The 15,010-nt window shown below is 44.0% G+C and overlaps 1 protein-coding gene across 1 annotated transcript in view; it reads right to left on the bottom strand.

Annotated features, from left to right (window-relative positions):
* LOC126281829 (uncharacterized) overlaps positions 1-15,010 on the bottom strand; it is a gene marked incomplete at its 5' end in the record, with an annotated part of 691,657 nt that overhangs the window by 515,175 nt on the left and 161,472 nt on the right. Inside the window, 2 exons of the mRNA XM_049981062.1 lie at positions 1,899-2,108; positions 4,250-4,501. Of these exons, the coding sequence (XP_049837019.1) occupies positions 1,899-2,108; positions 4,250-4,501 (462 nt within the window). The remainder of the gene's footprint in view (positions 1-1,898; positions 2,109-4,249; positions 4,502-15,010) is intronic.

Here is a 15,010-nt window from a genome sequence, read left to right on the forward strand (position 1 = left end):
GATATCCATTTACTTCTCAACGGGCAGCCCTACAATTCATATTTCGGCGATTGGTTTGGTTTTCAAGACAATAATGCAAGAGTACAGCGCGCCTACCTCGACAAAAGTTGTTTTTAGGAGGCAGGAATGAACAGAATGAAATACCCTGTTGACCCTACAGTCATGAAGTCTGCCGAGCATATTTGAAATGAGTAAAACTTGTAGTATGTCATCGTAGAAACTCTCGTCATATTGTGGATGCCATCAGGAGAGCACGACAAGATTGGTAAGAAAGCCGCGTGATTTCAACGCTGGATATCGCGTTTTTGACCTTCATTGCAGAGGTGCCAAAAGAAGCCGGCAGAAAATGGACGTTAGAGAGTGGCAATCTGGCAACACTGTAACCACAAGTACGGTAGCTGCCTCTGTCAGCACCCAGTCTTTGTGCTGTACAGTTGGCGCAGTGAATAGCGTTTTGGGTTAACTTGCAGCAGGTGGATGGTTCGATCCTGGATTGAGGCCTATATTTTTTATTTGGTACATATAGTGCAGGTGGTACGGTATCTGGCATCTTAATCTTCAACAGTGATGGCAGCGAGTCCTGTAGAAAACACGTGCACTTACATACTACAATGGTAAAAAATGGAAGATTCGTCAGCTTCGAAAGAAGCCCTTTTCATGTCATGGAATTTCACAGTTACCTCATCCAGTTGATGCGGAACCTGTTTGCTTGTATCCTCCTCCACTGGTTCCCAGAGATTAGTAGCAACTATTATTCTTGCCTCGTTCAGGTCCGTACATTTTGTTAGGGCCTTACGTCACGAATAGGACTACCAATGTACTTTGCGAATAATATCCAAACCCGATTACTATTTGTATGTGTTATCACCATGGTCCCTTGCCTTTGAAGACTGAGCCTGGTAACTGCATGCTGTTTAGTACGTATTTCAATGCCTTATTATTAATATTATTATTATTCTATCGGTGGGATTGTGGAAACATCACGTCTGTTACCGTTAGGGACACACAGTGTAATTGGAAAGAGAACATTTCACAATTAGCAACGTCGGTATGAATCGTGCACAACAATATCTGTCAGAGAGGTAATGCGCATTACATGGAACAGGCGCATGTTTAGCATCTCGAAATTGATATTGTTTTTGTAGTTATTCTTTCCTATGACACGTCATTTGCTTCAACTTCTGTTTCTATTTCTTATTTGTCTTAACCACGTACTTGGTACGCTCAGAATTAGAAAATGTTGTAAATTTAGGACGCATGTGACGTAAGCAACGGCGTGTGTTACAGTACGAAATGTCAGAATGAAATTAGCAAATAAAAATTGCGCCCCAACCCAGGATCATACCCACGACCTCCTGCATGCGAACCCAAAATTGTATGCTGTGCACCAACTGTGCCTGACAACGCTAGTTACCGTACATGTGGTTACAGTGTTGCCAGATTGCCGCTCTTTAACGTCCTTTTTCTACCGGATGCACTCTCCGGATGAAATTTTGCGACAGACTTTTTTTATCACTGGCATGTGAGAAGTCGCGCTGCGAAGCCAGAGGGCACGAATTTCGGTTCACCCTGTATATAGGTAGATCTCGTGTGGATGATGGGCACCAGTTCAGAACTGAAAGGAAGCCTAAACGACCTGTGTATGTCACGAATAGTTCCGCCAAGTTCGATAAGTAGTGTGCTGGTGTTTCACTGTGAATCACTTTCCGCTTCCGTCAATGTATTTCCCGATAAAGATATCTTTTCCTTTAACTTTTAGCTTTAAACAAATTCTTTCATTCCCTGCTGTCTTAAATCTGAGCAGCACAAATTTTCGCAAGTGAGCGTGTGGTGGGAAACTGCTTTCGAGGAGTTAATTTGGATTTGCGCGAAACGGCGCGCCGGGCTGCGGAACTCACGGGCGCGTGGGCGGGCGGGGGCGGGTAGGTGCGGCGGGGGTCCAGGTCGAGCAGGTCGGCGCTGTGCGGCCGCGGGGGCGGCGGCTGCTGGCGGCTGGGCGGCGCCGTGCGGTACATGGCCGGCGGCGGCAGCACGTCGCGCGGCAGCCCGCCCGCGGGGGCGGCGGCGGCGGCGGCGGCGGCGGGGGGCGCCGGGGGCGGCGCTTCCGCCTGTCACCGAACAACAACAGCCACAGTCCTGTATCCCTGGCACTGGGTTCGTTTAACGCTTTTGGCTTCACACATACTAAGTACCACACAAAATTTTTGTGCACAGCACAGAATGAAAACGGCAAACATACAAGCAAAAGCTAGCAAAATATATTACATATTGTCGACATGTCCCCCTGATTATTCTTTCGTGCTATTCTTTTTTGTACTATTCTTCCGTACAGAAGATATATTTCTTAATGTTCTGTATCATTATTTGCTTACAAACAGTGTGAACAGTAATAAAATTGACAAACTGCAGGACGGATTTTTGACTAGCATGGAGGTCTTATGAACATGGAACCGGAAATGTATCGTTGGCACGGAAGATAACACTGACGAACGAAAGTTCCTGTGACAACGTGCAGTGTGTTCCTTGTATGTTGCAGGCCGTGTGATTGACGCAGCGCACTGTAAGGAGCTGAATGGGGGGGGGGGGGGGACCAAGCCGAGATGGTGTTTGTGTATGGCCAACCAGGTGGAAACGGTCGAGAGGCAGCACGGGTGAGCCAAAAGAAGTACCCTCACAGACACCAACCACATCACACAAGATTTCAACTCCCTTTTGTGCACTTGTGTGACCACGAGGAACGTGCTGAGTAGCGTCGGAGTGAGCGTACACCAGATTTGGAGGACCGGATTCTACAGGATTTTGAGCCGAACCCTAGTAGAAGCTCCAGGCAAGTGGCCCGCCAATATGGTGTAGACGCAAATACGATTATGTGTATCGTGCAGAGGAACCGATATTATCCCTACGACGTGAAACGACTGCAAGGGTTATCATAAGCGGATTTCCTATTACGGGAATGATTTTGGTGATGGTTTTTCCACCAAACCACCAATATTTTGAAATTTATGCTTTGAGCCCACTTTACCGACGAACCTTTTTGTTGCTTACAGTACGCTCCGGGGGCAACACACAGCACATGGTCAGAGGAACTTTCATTCGTCAGCGCCATCTGCCGTGGCAACGATGCATTTCGGAACACATCTTCATAGGATTTTTTTCCTCTATTTCTAGTCACGAATCGGTCCTGAAGTTTTTCTGCTTTATTAATGTTCACCCTGTGTATTTACAAAGCTATTTATTTCCATGTATCACTATTTCTATTTATCTATACCGGTCGAAACATCAGATGAAATTCAGTTATTCACTTTCCGTTTCTCTTTTAATACTTTGTTTCGTGAATATACCTCCAGTTCTTCCGACATATCAGTTTTATGACCTTCATTTAGTAAGTGGAGTACTTTTGACATTTTCTGTACTTTTCCAAATGAGGGTCCTCTTTGTATGCACGTGCGTGCTTGTGTGTGTGTGTGTGTGGCTATTGGTAATCCGTGTCTGTTGTGTGTGTAGTGTGCAGGCTTTAATGCACCGTACTCTACATACCTGGTGTTGAAGTCTCGGTCTGTTTGTCCTGGACGGAAGATGAAACATTGTCGGTGCGGTATTTCTTCTACTCCAGGATCAGAATATGGCTAACAGTTACACTAGTTACGCATTAGTTGTCAAGTATTAGTTCCAGATTTTTACCTTGGTGTGTTTTGAAGATATTTTCTACCTTTGTTATTCAGTGCCATTGTATATAGGGTGGTCCATTGATGGTGACCGAAATAAAATGTTAAAACGTACCTACGTTCTGTATTTTAATTTAAAAAACCTACCTGTTACCAACTGTTCGTCTAAAATTGTGAGCCATATGTTTGTGACTATTACAGCTCCATCTATCACAAAGCGAACAAAGTGGTCCAACTGAAACGTTAATATTTCTTTACGTATTACACGAATATGTAACAAAAACTGGGGGTTCGTATTTTTAAAAAAACGCAGATGATATCCGTTAAGACCTATGGCTGCGCCATCTAGTGGGCCAACCATAGCGCCATCTGGTTTCCCCCTTCAAGCTAGACAAGTTTCGTTCTTTGTAGTTTTTTCGTTTGGCGCTTATTTCGTGAGATATTTTGCCCAGTCACGATTAATGGACCACCTTGTGCGTGTATGTGTGTGTGTGTGTGTATCAGAGAGAGAGAGAGAGAGAGAGAGAGAGAGAAGAAGAAGAGAGAGAGAGAGAGGAGGTGAGAGGGCAGGGCGGCGTGTTCACCTTGAGGTAGGCAGGATGCGCGGCGGGCCGGTATCGCGGGTCGTACACGACCTCGTAGTCGCGGTGCGTGGGCGTGGCGGGGGCCCGCGCGGGCTGCGGCGGCGGCGGCTGCGACCGGCTGTAGGCGTCGGGCGTGCGCCGCTGCTGCTGCTGCTGCTGCTCCGCCACCACGTGGCTGGCACGCGCGCCGATGGGCGGCGGCGGCGGCCGGTACGGCTCCTGCGGCCGCGCCACGCGGGACTCGTACGTTGCCTGCCGACACCCGCAGCCGCTCGCTCACTGTGCACACACTTACTTAAGCTCAGCCCGCCCGGCTAGCCACGCGGTCTAACGCGGCAAGGCCCCGGCAGATTAGTGTCGAGGTCCGGTGTGTCGGCCAGCCTGTGGACGCTCTTTAAGGCGGTTTTCTGTCTACCTCGGCGAATGCGGGCTGGTTCCCCTTACCTCGCCTCAGTTACACTATGTCGGCGATTGCTGCCCCCATTTTATAATTTTGTCACATTTCGAGGAACTACAGCTACCACTGCCTCGTGTGCAATACCCTATAGATTGAGGAAATTATTTCGATTTCAGATACGATTAGCAGACCACAGACTTCCGTTATGGACACACCTCATTTTGGACAGAGCAACTTTAACTCCTCGGATGGACGTCTAGATGAAGACTGGAGTTCTTTAAAAATCAGAAAATGTTATGCAACAATCTATAAATAATGCGCAAAAAGATTTACGTTGATTGCTTCATTAGTTTTTCCACAAAAAAGAGAAAATCACTTGTATTATCGGCTGACTGAGGAGAAAGGACCCTTAACATACGCCCTATCATCCTGTCCCTTCCTTTGCTTTATGTTTTCCGCGTGAATATTTCCTCGCCGATTATGCGGAGGAACTTCTCATCTCATTAATTTTCAGCTTCCGTGTGAAACACCACATCTCAAAGGCTTCAGTTCTCTTCCTTTTCGGTTTTGCTACAGTGTGTCCCGTGCTGTGCTGTGTTCCAAACGCCCAGTCTCATATACTGATTTCTTACATTGACGCCTATGTTTGATACCGGTAAGCTGCTCTTGCTGAGGAGTTCTCAGTCTGCCTGAAACGTTCTTCTTCTGATGTCATCCTCGCATCGCCTTTCGTGCATTATCGTGCTTCCGAAGGAGCGGATTTCCTTCACTTCGTCTGCTACATTGTCCACATTGTTGATGTTAAATTTGTCGGATTTCCATTGGCCTTTCAGCACTCATCCAGTAGATCATTGCTGACACACCATAAAGTACTGAAGTATGCTCGCGTGCTATGCATTCACAAATGGTGTGTGATAAACAGTTGCGGCACTGCTTCGTTTTTATCTGAAGTTTTAATTATTAAACGAGGTAAGTGGTGGGTGATATATTTCATGAGTTATCTTACAACCCTTTTACTGATCCACAACGCATTTCCCGTACTTCATTTCGATGATTGTTTCTCTTGTGTTCTCGCACTGAAGCCTGCCACTCGTATAGCTCTTGATTTTCATTAATGCCTTCCTTTCATCCAACTGGCTAAGGCTCCCAGACTGACGAAAATACTCAAGAAACAGTCGTAAGTGAACACAGTAACTATAATCTAGACGAACTTCTTGTCAATACAGTACTAGGTGCCACGGCAAGAGGGATACTCAAAGAATGTAATCATTTGGTGAATACTTGATCAGTGCCTCAAGATGATAGCTGCATTGTTCACAGAAGACCGTATTTGCCTAGCTTTTTCCCGAGTACCCTCCCAGTTTAAACTTTAAGTGTGACAGACGATGAGAGAATTGCGTCGTGTTCTAATACTAATAACTACACATCATATTCGCTCAAAAAGCTTTTAATGGTGTTTATAGTTTCGCACGAACCTATTTCACTTTTCCACTTTATCAGCGTTTACTTTTTAGTAGTTTTCGTAACACTGCATTATCTTCTTCAAACTCCGCTGAATTATGTATTCAAACTCTCTGCATAGACTGTTTCCATCCCGGGAATTTGGAAACGATGGTCTTGAGTTCCACTATCTTCAAACTGTTTTCCACCAAGCCATTGTTTCCAACGTAAGAACAGGTATCCGTCGCTGGATAACTGTTCGATACGACAGGGTGAGTGGTCGGTCGATAATTCCCGAACGGAAATGCTGAATCTTATCCTTGGTACGGGTAGTGGTATTTCGGACGATACTTCCGCGTGCCAACATGATAATGATAACAACTGAATGAGTTACGCACGGTCTGGTGTAAGTACAAGCGCCGCTGCTGCGAGGAGTTTTCAACAAGAATTTCTGTCCCCATGTGGGTGGCACGGTAACGTTCATCAGACTTCTTCCACCCCTGTCAACTGGAAGGAGAACGTTCGTTTCTAAGGACAATTGCTCATATGATTCAAACAAGTGCCATTGAGTTAATGGTCGAGGGACGTTGTCTCCAAATAATGGAGCTTCAACCCATAATATCGTGCTGTTCATTTGAATCGAACTCTGTCTAAAAGAGTGACTCAAAGAACAGACCCTCTTGCTCGGCCATCACAGTTGTTCTGATGCAGCTTTGTGAAAATTCGTTCTGATGAAGCTTTGTGAAAATTCATCTCAGTATTTACCTAACACGCTATGTAACAAACCGTTAACACGTTCAAAGCGTAGCCACAATGATGACAAGAATTGTAATTAAGAATGGAAGATTCGACGGCATCGTTAAGTTGAATGGGCCAACGGCTCTCAGTTATTATTAACATTTTATTAAAAGGCAACATAAACCTTCCCTAAATTTGCACAGGAGATAATACATGAAAATGGAAGAAAAGCTTATTAAAAATGAACAGAATAATTTCAAAATGTAGTTTGTGGCAGGTCACAATGTGGTATCTTGTGCTAGTTAACTAGGAAATTCTTTTGTTTTACACCATTAAACACCAGATGTGCGGTGAACAGAACACTGTACAAATGAAGCTGATTATATAACGGGCTTGCACTGGCTTCCTGTTTGCGGTGTCATCGGTGGCTCTGCACAAGCACGTAGCATTTCCGTATCCATTGTCGTGTTCCAATGACGACACTACTAGTATGAGACTACATACTCCATGACGCTCGACTATTAACTTTAATGCAACAGTATAACCCAAAATGTGTCAAAGTAAACGTTGTTTCACTGTGAAGACTACAAAGTATCTTAAATTAATTGATAAATTTGCATGAAGTAAAGTGACAAGTTGAACGACGCTATGAAGCTATTGGATGTTCGAAACTTTAAAACTACGGGGGTCTTAACAGGTTAACTTGCCGATGAACAAGAAGAAAGGATGGTGATGAAGGGGATCATGATATATAAACTTAAAAAGTTTTTGATTGGTGTAAGGTGCCGAGAAGTATATGATAATAATAATAATAATAATAATAATAATAATAATAATTACTATTATTATACGCCATTTTCAATGAATACAAACAGTGAGGCTGCCACACAAGATTACCTCACACACTGGAAATATAAAAACTATGATGAGAAAGGCCAGATAGAAGCAGTGGAAGCAATACACAGAAATGTGTCCAGTCAGAAGATAAGTTCTTGGGTTGTGGAGCTCGAAAATGAGGTCAAAAAAGGAAAAGCAGGATCGGTGAGGTGAAGAAAGACAAATAACACACACAGAGAGAACGAGACCCATATGGACTACTAGGAAAACGAATCTAAAAGCGTGACGCAACAGGGCAATACGCAAATAACAGAATAATAATAATTACAATTAATTGTATGAAATGTGCAAAGCAGCTCTGGATTATTATAATTCTAAGAAGAAATTAGAAGTTCATGAAGGATGGCTACAAATCATATAAATTTACGAGTTACGCAGTTCGTTTAGTCAGCTGCATTTAGGGCAACCACTGAAGTGTATTTAACTTCTTCTACAGGTGATTCCGATAGGCACCTTCCACCCAGTTCAGGGCGAGTACATGACTGTAATCTTTTTCAAGTGAACTGAACTTTCACAATGAGTATGGATTGTAATGGATTCAATGTGTCTAGTATTTTACACCCGTTGACTTACGTGGGATAATATCCTGTTGCCCTTTGGTTTCGTGCAGCATCATTTTACTACATTATGAGTTCAGAGCAGATACCAAGACTTCCTGCTTCTTTTTAGTATCAGATATCCTTGCTTTAAATATTGCCGCCGCGATATCGTCGCAAATGTTTTGTCTCTCAGGAAACTTACCATGGAAGACAAATACAAAACGGCTAGCGGAATGTACAGCATATTGGTTGTTCGTTCAAGAACTCACATCCTTTCTCGCCGTATTAGGCTTAATTATAATGTTGGCAACGCGAATTAGTCGAGAAGTTGTCACTCTTTGGCAGAAATCATTGTAAAAGAGAATGGAGGGAAAAATAAACCACACCAAGTCTACTCTGTTATAAAGGAATGTTAAGATAGGTGTTTTCCTCTGAAAAAATTGCGAAGTTATAAGGGGAAGAAATATTTATTTACATAGGTAAACGGAAGAAACGTAACTCTTTCTGCAGAATTATGAACATAGTTTATTTAGTTATTTGGCAGAGAGTTACAGCAACGAGTCATAAATTTCTAATGGAACAGTGTTTTTATCAGGTATAACGTACGTGTCAATGTACGACGACTATTCAAAAATTAATCTCCGACTGGCTACTGTAAAAAAATAGAAAACTTTTTTTTATTAACTACAAAAAAAGGCTCCAATGGCTCTGATCACTTTGGGGCTTAACATCTGAGGTGATCAGTCCCCTAGAACTTAGAACTACTTAAACCTAACTACCCTAAGGACATCACACACATCCATACCCGAGGCAGGATTCGAACCTGCGACCGTAGCGGTCGCGCGGTTCCAGACTGAAGCGCCGAGAACTACTGGGCCACAGCGGCTGGCTTATAAACTACGTGTACCTACATGCAGGCACTACGTCTCCACATAGTCGCCACCCAGATTCAAATATCTGTCGCATTGTGACATCTGCTTATTTATCCTTTCATCAGAGATGAAGCTTTGACTTCAATCAGTTACTGACAGCGCCCTTTAGCTCATCTTCGGTTATTAAGTCTGACTCGTAAGCCAGACCTTCATCTTAGGACAGAAATGACAGACGCTTCGTGCCAAGTCCGGACTATATGGAGAATGCTGAAATATCTCCCAGCCAAAATGTTCGATTCGCGGTATGGAGTCGCGCATTGTCGTGAAGGAGAATGATGGCCTCGGTAATTGTCTCGCGTCATTTACTTTGGACTGACCTGGGAGCTTGGTAAGAGCCTCACAATCAATCTGTCACTGCACAGCTACTATCATGAAATCTCTTGTCAAAATTCCTTTGTGATCTCAAAAAACTGTAGCCATCCTTTTGCGGTTTCACAGCGTATGCCTCAATTTGTTTGGGCGTATATTGGGAGCTTGAGTGCTGATCCACTATTTAGACTGTTCCTTAGTTTCAGAGTTCATATCCTGGGCCTGCAGCTTGTCCCTGGTCACGATTCTGTTCAGAAATTCTTTCATCTTTTCGCGGTAGCGGTGAAGGAATGTCACGGGCGAACCAATTCTTTCCGTTTTGTGAATATCAGTTAGACGTTTTGGTACCCAACGTTGGGTACAACGTGCACAAAACAGACATTGTTAAGGAGGTACATCTTCAGAAAGTACAGAAACTGAGATCCGACGTCTCCTACGCTCAGTTTCGTCACGATACTGTGGAAGTCCATTCATCACACATTAATGTCTTCCTCGAATACCTTCAGTATGCACACGTGTGATACTAGCCTCGAATTTTCTGCAGCGCTCCCTCACAGCACCGTCACTCGTAACCCCATCGCCATACACATAACACAATCGACCACGAATGTCTGCGGCACTGAGGCCTTCCACGTGCAGGAAGCGAATGGCACAAGACGCACCGCATCTGGCACGAGGCGCAATAACGTTGACCATTTTAGTCACTCGCTTTATACACACTAACGAAAGCAACTGACAGCTGGCTGACGCAACGTCACGATCACAGTGTCCTTTCCTAACTACACAAGCGCCGTTTGTTTATTTTTAACAGCCAATGGAATGTTTATGTTTGAACAGCCACTGCATTTAAACCAATTGTGTACAAATCAATTTAAAACAAATGTATGCCAATTTCTGTTAGGAAGCTAGAAACGTGGAAAGCTTTAGGGTCAGTGCTGTGCGTTGTACATAACTGCCTGCGTTTAATGTATGTTCTAGTGGCGGAATGTTCATCTAACAGAGGTATTCAAAGTAATGTCCATTTCCCGAATGCCCAACTCAGTGTGTCTTCTGAACGACATGGATGCGACATATAAAATTGCACATTCGGAAAGAATTTTGCAGTGGACCGTCATAAAATGCATTACTGGGCGATGGAAAATCATAGGTGAGAGTGTCATGTCAGTAGTCGAACGAGGTGGTCCAATAATGTGTGGTGTGAAGTTATTTGAGACGAAATCATCAGTCGACACTACTTCACAGGTACACTAACAAGTGAGATGTATTTATCTTTAATCTTCATCTACTTGTACGTGTTTACTTTGCAATTCACAATTAAATGCCTGGAAGAGAGTTAACCGACCGATCTTCAAGCTATCTCTACCGTTCCACTCTCGAACTTTTTCGATACCCTCTGCCTGTCCCATGTGATTCGGATCACACAGCACACAGCAATAACGCAGAAGAGTGCGGACAAACGTGATGTAAGCTGTCTCTTTAGTAGACCTGTTGCACTTTATAAGTATTCTGCCAATAAGCGCACGCTTTTGTTTGCTTTCCCCACAACATTATCTATGTGATCGTTTAAATTTAAGTTATTCCTTATAGCAGTCCCTAAGTATTTAGTTCAGTTTACAGTCTTTAGATTTGTGTGATTTATCGTGTAATCGAAATTTGATGATATCCTTTTGACACTCATGTGGACGACTTCACACTGCCCATTATTTGGAGTCAACTGCGAATTTTCGCACCATACAGATATCTTGTCTAAATCATTTAGCAATTGGTTTTGATCATCCGATGACTTTATAAGACGGTAAGTGGCAGCATCACCTGCAAAAAATCTAAGAAGGTTGCTCAGGTTAACTCTTACATAGTTTATGTAGATCGGGAACAGAATAGGTCATATAACACGTTCTTAGGGAACGCCCACTTCTGTTTTGATCGACGTCTGCGAACAGGAACTCTCAATTGCACAGTTGAGGCGAAACTCCACAGGCACTCAGTTTGATTAGAAGTCTATAATTTACATGCTCTCCTTGAATGTGTAGTCTAGACATTAAAGGCCGTGTGTGATGTAACTCGTTGGTCACTAAGCTCATTCTGTGTCTGAATTTGGGCAAGAAATGAAGAACATCTTTCCTGGAAAATGGTTAGGTCTCCGTAGTCTTCAGAAATAACCCACGCTGTTGTTCGACTTAACGACAGTAGATTTCTTTTCGTGGAGATATCACTGCAAACACCGCATCAAGGAAGCTTGTTACTCCGTGACTCGAGCAGTTTTACATCTCTCTCGCAGGTCGTTAAGAACGCTTACTGAGTTGTGCACTTAGAACAATGGGAGTTCGTATGAACGCCTCACTTTAGTGAGTATTCCGCTACCGTCTGAACACAAATAATTACGTACAGCATGTAGCATCCACCACTAAAATTCTGAACGTTTCCTGCTCCTTCACTGAAATTGACAGAAATGCGATATAAATTGATATTTACACTTTTGGTTTCAATAAATCAGCTGCCTAACACAAAAAATGTCATATTTTAAAAATTGTGACTCATTGCTGTAACTCTCTAGACAAATAACTAAATGAAATAATTACGTAACTGCACAGAAAGAGTAATGTTTCTAAAGCTAACCTGTTGCCCAAGTGAGTAAAGAGTCTGCTGCGAAATTCGTGCCCAAGTTGTTGTCGCCGGAAGAGAAAGACCTCCACTTTGACGTTGCACAAGACCTAATGGACACCACCATCACTGATCCTGGTTTTCTGAACACTGTGATAAATGGAGATGATTCATGAGGTGCGAAGCAAAATAAAAGGTGGTGCTGCCTGTCTTCTTTGGAGTCCGTGGAATTATGCACCACGAATACGCACCGGAAGGACAAACATTGACAGAGGAGTACTATCGGCGACTCTGTGACGCAGTTCGCCGCAAAAGACGGCAAAAAGTGGCAACTGCATTACGCCAACGTCCCCGCACATTCATCCCACTTGATGCAAAATTTCTTGGCCAAACTTGGAAGTACAAGCCGTTCGCCAACCTCCCTACTTACGACATGGCTCCTTGCGACTTCCGGCCGTTTACAAAATTGAATACGCCACTGAAAGGATCCAGTTTTGAGACTGGAGAAGAGATAATGCGCAACACGACGACGAAGCTGAACACCATTACAAAAGAAGACATTCAGAGGTGCTTCCGGCAGTGGAAGGATCGGTGGGCTAAGTGTATGCAAGCACAAGGGTCCTACTTTGCAGGGGATTAGGGTCCCAACCCCGCCAGGTATTCCAAATACTTTTTCTGGCCAAAGGTCGGATACTTTTGAGACAGTCCTCGAAGCAGGTGAACGTAAAATTAGACTAGCAGTCAAAAAGGGCATTCCTTTCGAAGGAAAGTCTACTAGTATGAAACACAGACCTTAATATGAGGAGGAAATTTCTGAGAATGTACGTCTGGAGCACAGCGTTGTTTGGAAGTGGGGAAATACGAAAAGATGAAATTCGAAGTGTTTGAGATGTGGTGCTGCAGAAGAATGTTGAAAACTAAGTGGACTGATAAGGAAAGGAATGAGGAGGTTCTCCGCACAGTAGGCGCGGAAGGAAATATGTGGAAAACGCAGACAAGAAGGAGGGATAGGATGATAGAACACGTGTTAAGACATAAGCGTATCCTTTACACGGTACAGCAGGAAGCTATAGGGAGTAAAACTGTAAAGGAAAACAAAGAGTGCAATATATCCAACAAATAATTCATTATTGGTACTCGGAAATGAAGAGATTGCAACAAGAGGGGAAGTCGCGGCTGGCCGCAAAAAGCTTGTCAGAAGACTGATGATCCTGAAGAAAGTTTAATGTACTGCTGAAGTTACACTGTGGAGCAAAATTAATGAATCACTTTTCGAATGTTCGTAACTGTCTCCCATCCAGAGCATAACTTCGAAATCTGGCTCGCAGGTCCCTACAACATTCCTCTGTAGTGGTGCAAAAGCGTGAGCCCTGGGACGTAAACATCTGCCTCTGCTTCAAACACCAAGGTATCGACACATAAGAAACAAGTTCATGTAAGTTGTAAGGCGGTTAATGATGTCTCACTGGCACCGAACCTCACCACAAATTTGCCGCCAACGTGGACATGTCCCACGACGGGACTCTTTTAGCGCCTCTGTGATGGAGGTCAGAAAAGCGCCCACTAACGTTGATATCCCGCCATTTTCTTATGGGGAGCCGAGAATGACAAATTAGACACACCACCAGAACCGACACGAAAAGGCCTTAGGGGATGACACAAAGAGCGTCAATGAAACAGCCTCTTTCCTTTCTTCCCTTGGGGCGTTGATTCCCAAAGATTTCGCGGTCGAACAAGAGGGTTCGCAGTGCGAAAATCGACAGGAAGACGTTCTATACAACGTTAGACTCTGCTGACACCCCCTGGGCCTCGTTTTTTCAGCCCAACTTCCATGGACATCGTGCGGCTGCGACCACATTATATGCGGTCTGATCCCTTTGGTGTGTTCTGTGACTGTAATTTGTGCTCTGGCATATAGTGTGGAACCGCTGGGGGCCGTTCAGAACCATTCGAAGCAGCAGCATGCATTTCTGCTTTCCCACCACTCATCTGTTTCATGTCCTCCTGTGGCGCGAACACAGTTGGTTTTTTATTCTTGGGAGGGGGGGGGGGGGGTAGGGGTGTAAAAATGAACATGTGCATGAATAAAGTAGCAGATGACATTCTGTGGGGCTGCAGCTCCACTGAATCACTAGAGAAGTGTTGAATCGACCGATGGGTGTCAGCGATATCAGAGATAGTCAAGAACATCGCTCCGTTGCACATCGCACTTCACATTGTAGCTTTACACCGGGAAATGTGTGTAAACGAAAGCCTCAGAGGAAGGAGTGGTTTCATTGACGCTGTTTATGTCACCCCCTGAGGCCTTTTCGTGTCTATTCTGAGTGGCGGTGTGCATGAAAAGTGTTATCGGCAAGAAAACCGCGTGCGCAGAGGCGTCCAGAAAAGAGGTAAAATGTGGGTAAGAAGGCGTATGGCGACCTTCCCATCACGGTGGCGTTGGGAAGAACTGTGATGAAATTTGATGTCTGTGTGATATCATTAAGCCACCTTGCAGCTCACATGAGCTTTTGAGAGTTGCTCTTTTTCTTGCAAGTGTTGGCACATTGGTAATCGAAGCAGATGAAAATGTCGCAAGGCGCCACACTTTTATACCATTAAAAAGGAAGGTTGTATGCACCTTTGGGCCAAATTTGAAAATGCGCCGGAATGAGAAACATTATGGGGTTTCAAAAAAGTGATCGTTTAATTTCGTTGAACGGTATAAGTTCTCGACTACAGAGTGTAAAAATAGAACTAACCAGGAAAATACTTCATGCGCCTAAAGATGGGAAACCCAGCATACATTGTTTTCCGCGGGTATGGATGATGTTAAGTTGTATTACCTATCTCAAGGTGCACGAAAAGTTTCCAGGGTAGTTCTATTTCGACTATCCAGTTTTTGAAAAGAACAGACAGCAGAAGAATA

Source organism: Schistocerca gregaria, chromosome 7, assembly GCF_023897955.1.
Source record: "Schistocerca gregaria isolate iqSchGreg1 chromosome 7, iqSchGreg1.2, whole genome shotgun sequence".
NCBI classification, from domain to species: Eukaryota; Metazoa; Arthropoda; class Insecta; order Orthoptera; family Acrididae; genus Schistocerca; species Schistocerca gregaria.